General features: G+C 38.3%; 1 protein-coding gene across 2 annotated transcripts in view; it reads right to left on the reverse strand.

Annotated features, from left to right (window-relative positions):
- Window positions 1-12,234, reverse strand: part of HLCS (holocarboxylase synthetase) — a 242,428-nt gene that overhangs the window by 200,493 nt on the left and 29,701 nt on the right. For both annotated transcript variants that reach the window (XM_036744985.1, XM_036744984.1), the window contains exons 3-4: window positions 6,199-6,361; window positions 3,238-4,184 (exon numbers count right to left, since the gene is read on the reverse strand). In XM_036744985.1, the coding sequence (XP_036600880.1) occupies window positions 3,238-4,184; window positions 6,199-6,250 (999 nt within the window). In that variant the 5' untranslated portion in view covers window positions 6,251-6,361. The remainder of the gene's footprint in view (window positions 1-3,237; window positions 4,185-6,198; window positions 6,362-12,234) is intronic.

Below are 12,234 nucleotides of genomic sequence, written 5' to 3' on the forward strand. Positions count from 1 at the left end.
AAAAGGGAGCCACTGGAGTTCATGGGGTAGAGAAGTGACGTGGTTGGATTTAAGAAAAGCACTTTGGTGGAGGATGGATTGGAGTGAGCAAAGATCTGCAGCAGGGTGATCACTAGCAAGCTGTTGTAATAATTTAGGCATGGGATGACAAGAGTCTGTATTACAATGGTGGCAATGTCAGAGGAGAGAAGGGGGTGTATTCAAGAGATGCTGCAAAGGTGAAATCGCCAGGCCCTGACAACAGACTGGATACGGAGAGTGAGGGATACTAAGGAGTGGAGGATAACACCCAGGTTATGAGCCTGAGCTATTGGGAGGATGATGTTGACACTGACAGTAAGGGAGAAGTTACGAGGTGGGCGGAAGGGTTTAAAATTTGCTATGCAAAGCTAAAATGTAGGAAGCTGAGAATGGCCAGCAGTTTCCTGAAAAGGAAATCCCTTCTGAGATAATGTATTTGCAGAGGGAAAAAGAAATAGTTTGGAATAAATGGCCTCCGAGGTCCCTCACAGCTCTAAATCTATGACTCTATAATTCTTCATTAGGTCTTTAAAAATTAATTCACAAGAGACTTCAGAATCGCATGAGTGACAAGGTGGAGGATTAGACAAATATTTTCTGATTTCCATGACCTCTCAAAGCTCTACAACACAAAAATTATGAACCAAAGCTAAAGCAACTTCAGCAGTCTCCATGTTTTAGTACACAAGAATACAAAAGAAGGCAAAAAACAGTAACAGTAATAAACTGATGCCCACAGACTCTGAGTCACTCAGCACTCCTCCTCCAACTCCCAGGCTACAAAACATACGATAATTACAACGATGTAAATGGGAAGAACAATGATACATTCATTAAAGTAAATGTAAAAAATTATAAAAATCAAGCAAGACTCAAATGAAGGGCAAGAAGACGCGTCAACCTACTCCTTCTTAGAGGTGGAGGCTCCATAGATTATCACACATCGTACATGCTTTCAGACTTTTTCAATGTATCAGTCTGTTACATTGATTCTTTTTTTGTTTTCTAAAAAATATCTGTCATATGGTAAGGCTTTCTGGGAAGGGAACAGAACGATACTTCAAATAACCATGGTGATGTAAACAGCAGAAAATATCAATAAAAGCATTTAAAAATTAATGCAGGCAACTTGTAGCAGAACTTGAAAAATGCTTATTATTCTAGATCTTTCCTCACCTACAAGAGTATTTTGGCTTTAAAATCTTTTTATGTTGCTTTAAATGTTTTAAGAGAAAATGAAAGTTCTAGAAAAACAAAGAAACTAATATCCTCTTTTTCAGGAGAACAAAGGTGTCTATAGATAGATTTCAGGGGACCTGTGAATTTGAATTTTTTTTTAATTACATCTTTATTTTTCACTAACTTCTAACTGAAACTCAGCATTTCCCTCACCCATGAATTTTTTTTAATTATTCTGAGAAGGGAGGGCCAAAACTACGCCAGACTGCCAAAATGGTCCATGACACATAAAAAAGTTAAAAACCCCTATACAAGTCCTCAAATGGATCAGATGCTAAATTAACATAGAGATATGACATCGTTTAACAAAAAAAATAAATAAATAAACTGAAAAAGAGAAAGACTATCTTTAAAAAATTAGATCCAAAAGGAGTTCATCGAAACCTTAGTACAGGACTCCTTAAACAGGGGTCTGTAAACTTGGGGGTTTCTTTTTATAACTATTTCAATAAAACTGACTCCCTTTGTAATCTCATTTACTTTATTTTATGCATTTAAAAATATTATTCTAAGAAAGAGTCCAGAGACTTTAACAAACTGCCAAAGGGGTCTGCGAAAAAAGAGTCTAAGAACTACAGCCATAGGAAAGGAGGGACACTTTCAAATGTCTCTCTTTCCACCAACTCTCAACTGAGATGAATAAATCATAAATTTTTTAAAAATCTAAAATCATGGGTTATATATGATTAATAAAGTCCATAGCTGCCAAAATGTGTTCTGAGATCAATACATATTCAGCAGCTATTAAACCGTGCATATCCTTTGACCCAGTGATACTGCTACTAGGTCTATACTCTAAAAAGGTCAAAGAAAAGGATCCAGACGTACAAAAATATTTGTAGTAGCTCTTCTCACGGTGGCAAAGAACTGGAAAATGAAGAGGCAGCCATCAATTGCTGAATAAGTTATGATATATGAATGTGATGACATACCCTTGTGCCATAAGAAATGGTGACAGGGATAGTTTCAGAGAAAGCTGACAAGACTTTTATGATTTGAGGCAGACTGAAGTGAGAAGAATTGAAAGAACAATTTATACAATAACTATATTATAAAGTTAAACAACTATGAAAGACATAGGAAGCCTGACCAACACAATCACCAACCACAGTTCCAAAAGATTCATTATGAAACACTTCCATTTAGAGAAATGATGGATGCAGAGTGTAGTTTGAAACATATTTTCTTTTCTCTCCTTTTTTTTGGACATAGCTAATTTGGGAATTTGTTTTGCTTGATTGTACATATTTATAGTGGGTTTTGTTTTTCTTGCCTCCCCAGTGAGTGGAGAAGGGCAAAGTTAGAGCGAGAGAATTCAGAACTGAAAATGAAGCAAAATTGAAAGAACAAAAATAGAAAAATAAGAATTTTTTTTACAAATGTAGTCAAGGGGCAGCTAGGTGGCACAGTGAATAAATGCACTAGCCCTGGGGCCAGAAGGACCTGAGTTCAAATTCTGTCTCAGACAGTTGACACTTACCGTGTGACCTTGGGCAAGTCACTTAACCCCATCTGCCTAGCTTCTCCCATCAAAAAAAAAAATACAGTCAGTCCAATTTCCAGCACCCTAAGATGATGACAGTCACTTACATTCAGAATGATAAGCCTGAGGTATTGCAAAATACTAAACCAAAGAAAGGATTAATTTTCTCTATGCTCTTCTTCCTAATTCCTAGACTGATATATTTTAGAAATGTTTTCCACAATAAAGTTTGAAATAAAAAGGGTTTTCTAATTAACCCTCAATTAATCAGAAAGTTCTTTCAAATACCTCCCCCACTGAAAGGATTTGGGTTATTCAAGATGTATGCACAATAGAAAAAGAAGTCTAAAGTAAACCTAATGCTCAACATGAGCTAAGAAAAACCCTTGGTTTCAATTAAGTCAAGGTGATCCTCAAAATGCAAACTTTCTCCACCTTTTTAAGGCAAAAACCCTAGAAAAAGTTAAATTTCTTACAAGCTCTGTCCTTAATACCTGACAAAGAATAGCTTCTCCTCCATTTGTTCCAAACGGCAAATGAACAATCATCCTGTCTTTCTCTATATTTTCTAAGTAACCCTTGAGTTTTCCAGCACTAAGAAGCTCCTCAGTTCCTTCTTCATAAATGCTGCCACTGGTCAGAACATTCAGTTTCATTTCATTGTCATCAGCCTTGGAAAAAACCAATGTCTGAATGGTCTTCTTCAGCTCCTCTTTGCTTCTCAGCTGTAGCCCACCAAATGTGAAGGAGGAAGACAGCCCCAAAACCTTCCCACCTTGGGATAGGTACACCATGAACCGCTGGCAAGCTGCTTCAGAAATAGGCTCCTCTGTGGCAATGATCAATAGTAAAGAGTTATGCAGCCATGGATCACTGAGCACATTCTTCTCCTTCAGGTGGTAGATAATGTAACTATCAGTGTCAACACAGTCAGTCAGAACAGAACAGAGCTCCTGGAATCTTTGATGTGCTTCCTGGGAGTCAGAACCCACAAAGAGTAAAATATTTGGTGGCTTCCCAGTAACATTGACTCTTCTCCCTTGTCCAATATGGCAGGCTGTGTTAACACTGTCCTCTAGGCTGCTACTGAAATCATCAGGAAGATCGGGAATGTCTTCTGCAGAGGCAAATCTGACAGATTCGATGGTGCTGCTTTCTAGTTCCAAACATTCATGGCAGCTTGAAAGATGTAAGTGATGGTGCTCATCAAAGTCAGCTTCTTTTTCTGATGCATCAGCGGGTTCCTCCTGAGAAACGCCGCCTTTCCTCTGATTACACTCCTCATCTTGAACCTTTTGGTCATCCCTTTCTAAACTCCTCGTCTCTTCCCATTCAGGTTTGATCTTAAAAGATAAGGCGGAAGTTAATTCTTCCACTTCTGTGATTTTGGATGATGTCAACTGCTGTAGCTCTTTCAGCATTGAGTCCTGAAGATGCACAGCTAGGGCATGAGGAGAAAAGAGCTGTTTTTATTTTTACAGACCAAATTCTTTTCAGCACATCTTATAAATCCCCAGTGTCTTCCAGAGTGAATCCCCCACATTATACTATCTTCAAAAAGTTAAATAAAACAACATAAAATAGATTGCAACGAACATTGTTCAAAGGAAGAACAAGTGTAGGCTTTATAAAGTTAGTAGCATCAACATTCAATGAATTTGATCTAAGTTTTAAACTATTTAAAGCGGGGAAAAAAGACAATTAATATCTATAATTTGTAGTTTCAGCATTTCAGGCTACTCAGATTTTACATTCAAATCACATTTTTCATGCTGAAGCAATACAACCCAAGGTAGGCATTCCACTTCTTCATTTACTCATAACCCCCTTTCAACCATATAATAAAACCAAGGAATTCCCCACACAGATTAAATGGGAAATTTCCACATGGCTTGTTCTTATATAAACCACACAAATCTGAAGATGAAAATACCCCAAAAACCTATACAAAGTAATTCAAAACTAAATTAGCAGAAACATAACTATAAACATTGATTATAAGTACAAGTCAAAGAGAAAAAAAGATAGAATGGAACAAAGGAAAAAGAGACAGAAGACCAAAATGAAAGGCTAGCAACCTGGAAGGGAACACAGAACAAAAGCATTGTTTTCATCTGTCTGATGGCTTTTACTTCAGGGAAGGGCAACTTGCAGTCTCAAGGCCACATGTGACCCTCTAGGTCCTCAAGTGCAGCCCTTTGACTGAATCTAAACTTCACAGAACAAACTCCCTTAATAAAAGGATTTGTTCTGTAAAACTTGGACCGAGTCAAAAGGCCACACCCAAGAACCTAGAAGGCCATGTGTGGTCCCAAGGACACAGGTCCCCCATCCCTGCTTTTAGTTCATTTGATTCTAATTTAACAAATGCCAAAGATTTTAGGTAAAAGTTTAGACATTTTGTATGTCTGATCATTTGTTTTTATTACTGGGGAGAGATAGACCAGAAATCCCTTCCAGCTATAGACCTGTTATCCTATAAGTTTTGGAATGTTTTGTAGAAATCGATCATTTTAATATTTGCTGGGCACCTTGAATTTAAAGTTTATACACTCCAAACCAAGAAACAAAGCAATTTATACAAGTTCAAGGACTGTCACATGACAGATACTTGTTCACAGATATAAAATTCACTAGGACTACAGACTCTTCTAAATTAAGGAAGAAACATTTTTATACTACATAAATTTAATAAAGATTTCTGGATTAAAAAAAATTTCCAGATGCACTTTAAAAGCAATATTGAAAGAAAATTTCAAAAAACTAAGATCCAAGTCACCAAGCTTAGAGATGCCAACAACTACTATAACTTCAATCAAACACATGGATTAATAAGTAGAAGCACAAAATGGCTAAGAAATGGCTTTAAGTGAAAGGTATTCTGAGACAGCAAAAATAACATGGCTTCTGAATTTAAAGACAGCACCCTAGAAAAGACAACAATAGGAAGTCCTTTTTAAGGGTATTCTATAAACTTTTCAATTAAGCATAATAAATGAATCAATCCACAAGCTTTATTAAGCAATTTCTATAGGCTGGGCACACTGGGGATAGAAAGAAAAAGCAAAAACAGTTGCTACCCTCCAGAAGCTTACATTCTAACAGGGAGAAAACAAATACATGAACAAGTACATACAGGATTAATACAGAGTAGAAGATAGAACTAGAAGGTAAGGCTTCCTGCAGAAAGTGGCACTTGAGCTAAATCGTAATTAGAGCTAGGGATTCTGAGTGTCAAGAGGTGAAAGAGACAGCATTAAAATACTATAAGATAAAAGCATCATATACCACTGTTAAATGTTTGGGGTTTTTTCAATGTTTACAATATTTTGAATTAGACTGAAAATACTCACTGTTCTTGAATCTTAGTAACTAAAGGGAAAAAATAGTCCTTTCGGCTAAAATAAAAACTTATTGCAGATTACTATCATGAATCCATTCATGAAGATACTTACAGACAATCTTTTGTGGTACCATTCCATTATCCATTTGGAGCCTGTTTTCCATGAATGCAATGCCCAACTCACTGAAATTATCTATACTTGCTTCAGCAAATAGCTTATAAGGCTCACCAGGTCTGCAGGCTAATGGCAAACAACAGTCTGACCATTTTACAACCTAAAGGGAGATGAGAAGAAATAAAACGCAAGAGATTAATGCAGACATTTCAAAGAAAAAAAAATCTATTTCCCACAGTTGCTATGAGGACTATTTTGGGTCTGCAATAACTTTATTACAAACCAACAGAATTACTTACTGTAGCTTAGCTGTCTCAAATACAGAAATTTTTTGATTATGAAAGTTCTCATTTCTATTTAAAGGCATAGCTTACAAACCAACAAGTGCAATCTTTTGACTGCAAGGAAAGAAACCCTAAGATTCTGGAAGAACTGAATAATGCTTAGTAGTAGTAAAAAACAAACAAATAAATAAACAACCGTAGTGAAGAATCATACTTCAATTACATAATACATACATAATCATACTTCGGTTATTCAGGCTAACTACACTATGTATGGATTCTCCAAGTAGGCTCTTCATTGCTGTCCTCTTCTTTACTAGGTTCTGCCTCTTGCTATGTTACCATAAAGTCACATTCCCAACAAGATGATCAGGAAAAACAGAAAGAAGTTAAATTCAAATGTCAACTGTTAGAAGTTGTGAGAAAAGCTCTGGGGAAAAATTTAAATGATGATAACAAATGATCAGAGATTATCTGCAGATTTCGCATGTTCAAGTACTGCTATAACTAAATGTAAGACAAACCTTACAACTCAGGAGGAGATTGTGATTGTTGGCATGAACAGGAGTTTCAAGGGCCCCAGTAAGGTCTTCCTACCCAAAATATTTCAAATCAATTGCTTTAGTGTCCACAACTTAACACTTTGACAACTATTCCTTTGGGTTACACATTCTGTTTTCCTCTTTTGCAATACAAATACCACTCTGGAAGAAGAAGTATACTCCAGGCACTTATCAGATGCTTTCCTCCTAGACAGAAGGGCAAAGGGGCACAAGATAACTAAAGTAAGTGTTGTAAGTAAGAGGTGGTACCTGAATGTAGCTGCAAATCCTGTTATTTTTTTTAACAAAAAAAGTCATGCCCCTTCCCCATACTTTTCATAAAATAAGCTACATAATTTCGTTAGCTTGGGATTTTTTTTTTACTTTTTTTAAATACTGTCTGCCTCAGTTTCCTCATTTGTAAAATGGGGAAAATAATGGTACCTACCTCCCAGAGTTGTTGTAAGGATCAAATAAAATAATGTTTGTAAAGTGCTTTGCAAAACCTTAAAGTGCTATATTATTGAGGCTGGTGCTGTTGTTAATCCTGAAGGAAGCCAAGGTAGCATAATGAAGAGGTGGACTGGGGGAAGTGGCAGAGGGGAGGGGAGGCAGAAAGGAGAGAGTTACATGGTCAGACACACTTCAGAAAAAGCACCTTGGCAGCTTTCAGTGGAAAGGGGATTAGAGTAGCAACAGAGCTCATTAGGGCAGGGAAATCAGTTAGCAGGCTACTGCAACAGTCCAGGTAAAAGGTGATAAAAGCCTAATAAACTAGTGTTGTGCCTCTGTGAGTGAAAAAAGGAGATGTATGAGTTATGTAATACCACACTAAAGAGATGGATGATAGATAATCCCAAAGGCATGAAAATTTACTCCCACTCTCCCCACTCCTAAAAGTTACAAAGCAGAAAGTCATTTGCATCGCATCAAACTAACCCATCCTTAATTTCAAAGCTGCACAGCTAAACAGTGGTTATACAGAATGCTCAAGCAACAAGCATCTCATGTAACTGAATTTTTTGATAATCTGAGTATTAATCAGAAAACCCTGTTTCAACACTTATTGTTGAAAATCTCTTTAAAATATAATACATTGGTGAAGCTAAGTGGCACAGTGAGTACAGCCTCAGCCCTAGAGTCAGGAGGACCTGAGTTCAAATTTGGCCTCAGACACTTGACACACTTACTAGCTGTGTGACCTTGGGCAAGTTACCTAACCCCAATTGCCTTGCCTTCCCCCATCAAAAATAAATAAATAAATTAATTAATTAACTAATTAATTAATTAATTAATTAATAGGTAGATAGATAGATAAATGAAGCATCACCGCATACATACACACACACACAAAAAAACTTATACTCAATGACAAAGTGGTCTTTAAAGAAATAAAGACAATGTATATAAGCTGAAGAAATGCAGTGTTCATGACTAGGCCATACCAAAAAGAAAAAAAATTTAAATGGCCATACTACGAAAATTAATTTACACTTTTAATGACATACCAATCAAATGGAAAAGGGAAGAGTTTACAACCAAACAAGAGACAGAAAGAAACACGGAAAGTAAAATGGATAATTTTGATTACATGAAATTAAAAGGTTCTTGCACAAACAAAACCAATATAGCCAAAATTAGAAAGAAAACAAGAAAACGGGGAAAATTTTTTTATAGCAGGTTTATCTGATGAAGATTTCATCTCTCAAATATATAGGGAACTGAGTCAAATTTATAAAAAATAAGAGCCATTCTCCAATTGATAAGTGGTCAAAGGATATGAACAGGCAGTTTTCAGAAGAAGAAATCAAAACTATCAGTCTTATGAAAAAGATGCTCTAAGGCACTAACAGAGAAATGCAAATTAATGTAACTCTGAGGTACTACCTCATATCTATGGTATCGTCTAATATGACAGAAAAGGAAAAGGATAGATGTTGGAGAGGATGTGGAAAAATTGAGACATTAATGCACTGTTGGTGGAGTTATGATCTGGCTCAACCATTCTGGAGAAAAATTTGGAACTATGCCCAAAGGGCCATAAAAAAACACATATCGGGGCAGAGCCAAGATGGTGGCTGGAAAGCAGGGACTAGTGTGAGCTCCCCACCGAGTCCCTCCAAAAACCTATAAAAAATGGCTCTGAACCAGTTCTAGAACTGCAGAACCCACAAAACAGCAGAGGGAAGCAGGGCTCCAGCCCAGGACAGCCTGGATGGTCTCTGGGTGAGGTCTATCCCACACAGAGCTGAGAGCTGGGAGCTGGGAGCGGAGCAGAGCAGAGCCCAGCGTGAGCGGCTCGGACCAACCAGACGAGGCGCCGGGTGGAGCGGGTCCTAGCGCCCTGAATCAGTGAGCTGCGGCAGTTACCAGACTTCTCAACCCACAAACACCAAAGACAGAGGAGAAGGTTAGTGGAAAAAGCTGCAGGAGTGGAAGGTGTTCGAGGTTCGGCCACTGCCCCCAGGGCAGCGGAGGTGGAGCAGCTACAGCTGCAGTTGCTTCTGGCCCCAAGCACACCTGGCGGGAGGAATTAAGTGGCGGATCAGAGCAGGAGTGCCCAGCCTGCTGAAGATCTAAGCCCAGTCCGGGCTGGGGGTTCTTGGTGAAGGAGGAGTGCTGGTGTGGCAGAGCTGGCGCATCCCCCCCCCCAAAGGTAGAACATAGAACTCTTTAGTCTACAAGCAGTCATACCCCGCTGAAAAACTCAAGGGTCAAGTTAGTTGGTTGGGAATATGGCCAGGCAGCGAAAGCACACCCAGATTCAGTCTCAGACTTTGGATTCTTTCTTTGGTGACAAAGAAGACCAAAACATACAGCCAGAAGAAGTCAACAAAGTGCAAGAGCCTACACCAAAAGCCTCCAAGAAAAACATGAACTGGTCCCAAGCCATGGAAGAGCTCAAAAAGGATTTGGAAAAGCAAGTTAGAGAAGTAGAGGAAAAATTGGGAAGAGAAATGAGAAAGATGCGAGAAAACCATGAAAAACAAGTCAATGACTTGCTAAAGGAGACGCAAAAAAATACTGAAAAATATACTGAAGAAAACACTTATTTTTTTTTGTTTGGCAGAGGAAATAAAATATTTATTTAGACACCAGAGGATCAAATCCCAAGACCAATAACTCCAATTCAGTATAGCAGTAATTATATTCCAAAACCTTTAAGCCCATCTCAATGTAGCAATAAGGAAATTATAGCACAATATTATAGCAAGGAACCAAGTCATCCTGAAACCTCCCCACTGCCCCCTACTAGTGCATCCCTGTAAACACTCACAAATCCTGTCTGCTTGCCTGAATTCTGCCCCCCTCAGTTCTCTGGTCTCTGCAGCTCCCTGGTTTCTGCTCTTCACTCTGCATTCTTTCTGAAGCTCTGTCATCTTGGAGTTCTTACTTCTCCTTCTTGGGCTGGATTTTGAAATTTAACTTCTGACATCTGACTTCTGCCATGAAAACAACACTTTAAAAAAATAGACTAACTCAAATGGCAAAAGAGCTCCAAAAAGCCAATGAGGAGAAGAATGCCTTGAAAGGCAGAATTAGCCAAATGGAAAAGGAGGTCCAAAAGACCACTGAAGAAAATACCACCTTAAAAATTAGATTGGAGCAAGTGGAAGCTAGTGACTTTATGAGAAATCAAGATATTATACAACAGAACCAAAGGAATGAAAAAATGGAAGACAATGTCAAATATCTCATTGGAAAAACCACTGACCTGGAAAATAGATCCAGGAGAGAGAATTTAAAAATTATTGGACTACCTGAAAGCCATGATCAAAAAAAGGAGCCTAGATATCACCTTTCAAGAAATTATCAAGGAGAACTGCCCTGATATTCTAGAGCCACAGGGCAAAATAGAAATTGAAAGAATTCACCGACTGCCTCCTCAAATAGATCCCAAAAAGAAATCTCCGAGGAATATTGTCGCCAAATTCCAGAGCTCCCAGATCAAGGAGAAAATACTGTAAGCAGCCAGAAAGAAACAATTTGAGTATTGTGGAAACCCAATCAGAATAACCAAAGATCTGGCAGCTTCTACATTAAGAGATCGAAGGGCTTGGAATACGATATTCCGGAGGTCAATGGAGCTAGGATTAAAACCTAGAATCACCTACCCAGCAAAACTGAGTATCATGCTCCAAGGCAAAATATGGACTTTCAATAAAATAGAGGACTTTCAAGCTTTCTCAGTGAAAAGACCAGAGCTGAATAGAAAATCTGACTTTCAAACACAAGAATCAAGAGAAGCATGAAAAGGTAAACAAGAAAGAGAAATCATAAGGGACTTACTAAAGTTGAACTGTTTTGTTTACATTCCTACATAGAAAGATGATGTGTGTGATTCATGAGACCTCAATATCACAGTAGCTGAAAGGAATATGCATATATATATATATATGTTTATGTATATATATAAGTGAATGTGCATGTATGTATATATGTATGTGTTTAGAGAGAGAGAGAGAGAGAAACAGTGGACACAGGGTGAGTTGAAGATGAAGGGAAGATAGCTAACAGAAATAAAATGAAATTAAGGGATGAGAGAGGAATATATTGAGAGAGGGAGATAGGGAGAGATAGAATGGGGTGGATTATCTCGCATTAGGGTGGCAAGAGGAAGCAGCTCTGTGGGAGGAGGGGAGAGGGCAGGTGAGGGGTGAATGAGTGAATCTTGCTCTCATCAAATTTGGCCTGAGGAGGGAATACCATACATACTCAACTGGGTATCTTACCCCATAGGAAAGAAGAGGGAAGAAGATAAAAAAAGGGGCGGATGATGGAGGGGAGGGCAGATGGGGGTGGAGGTAATCAAAAACAAACACTTTGGAAACGGGACAGGGTCAAGGGAGAAAATTCAATAAAGGGGGATGGGTTGAGAAGGAACAAAATATAGTTAGTCTTTCACAACATGAGTACTGTGGAAGGGTTATACATAATGATACACATGTGGCCTATGTTGAACTGCTTGACTTCTTAGGGAGGGTGGGTGGGAAGGGAAGAGGGGAGAGAATTTGGATCTCAAAGTTTTAAAAAAAGATGTTCAAAAAAAAAAGTTTTTGCATGCAACCAGAAAATAAGATACACAGGCAATGGGGCGTAGAAATTTATCTTGCCCTACAAGAAAGGAAGGGAAAAGGGGATGGGAGGGGAGTGGGGTGACAGAAGGGAGGGCTGAATGGGGAACAGGGCAACCAGAATATACATCA

Source organism: Trichosurus vulpecula, chromosome 2 (genome assembly GCF_011100635.1).
Source record: "Trichosurus vulpecula isolate mTriVul1 chromosome 2, mTriVul1.pri, whole genome shotgun sequence".
Lineage (NCBI taxonomy): Eukaryota > Metazoa > Chordata > Mammalia > Diprotodontia > Phalangeridae > Trichosurus > Trichosurus vulpecula.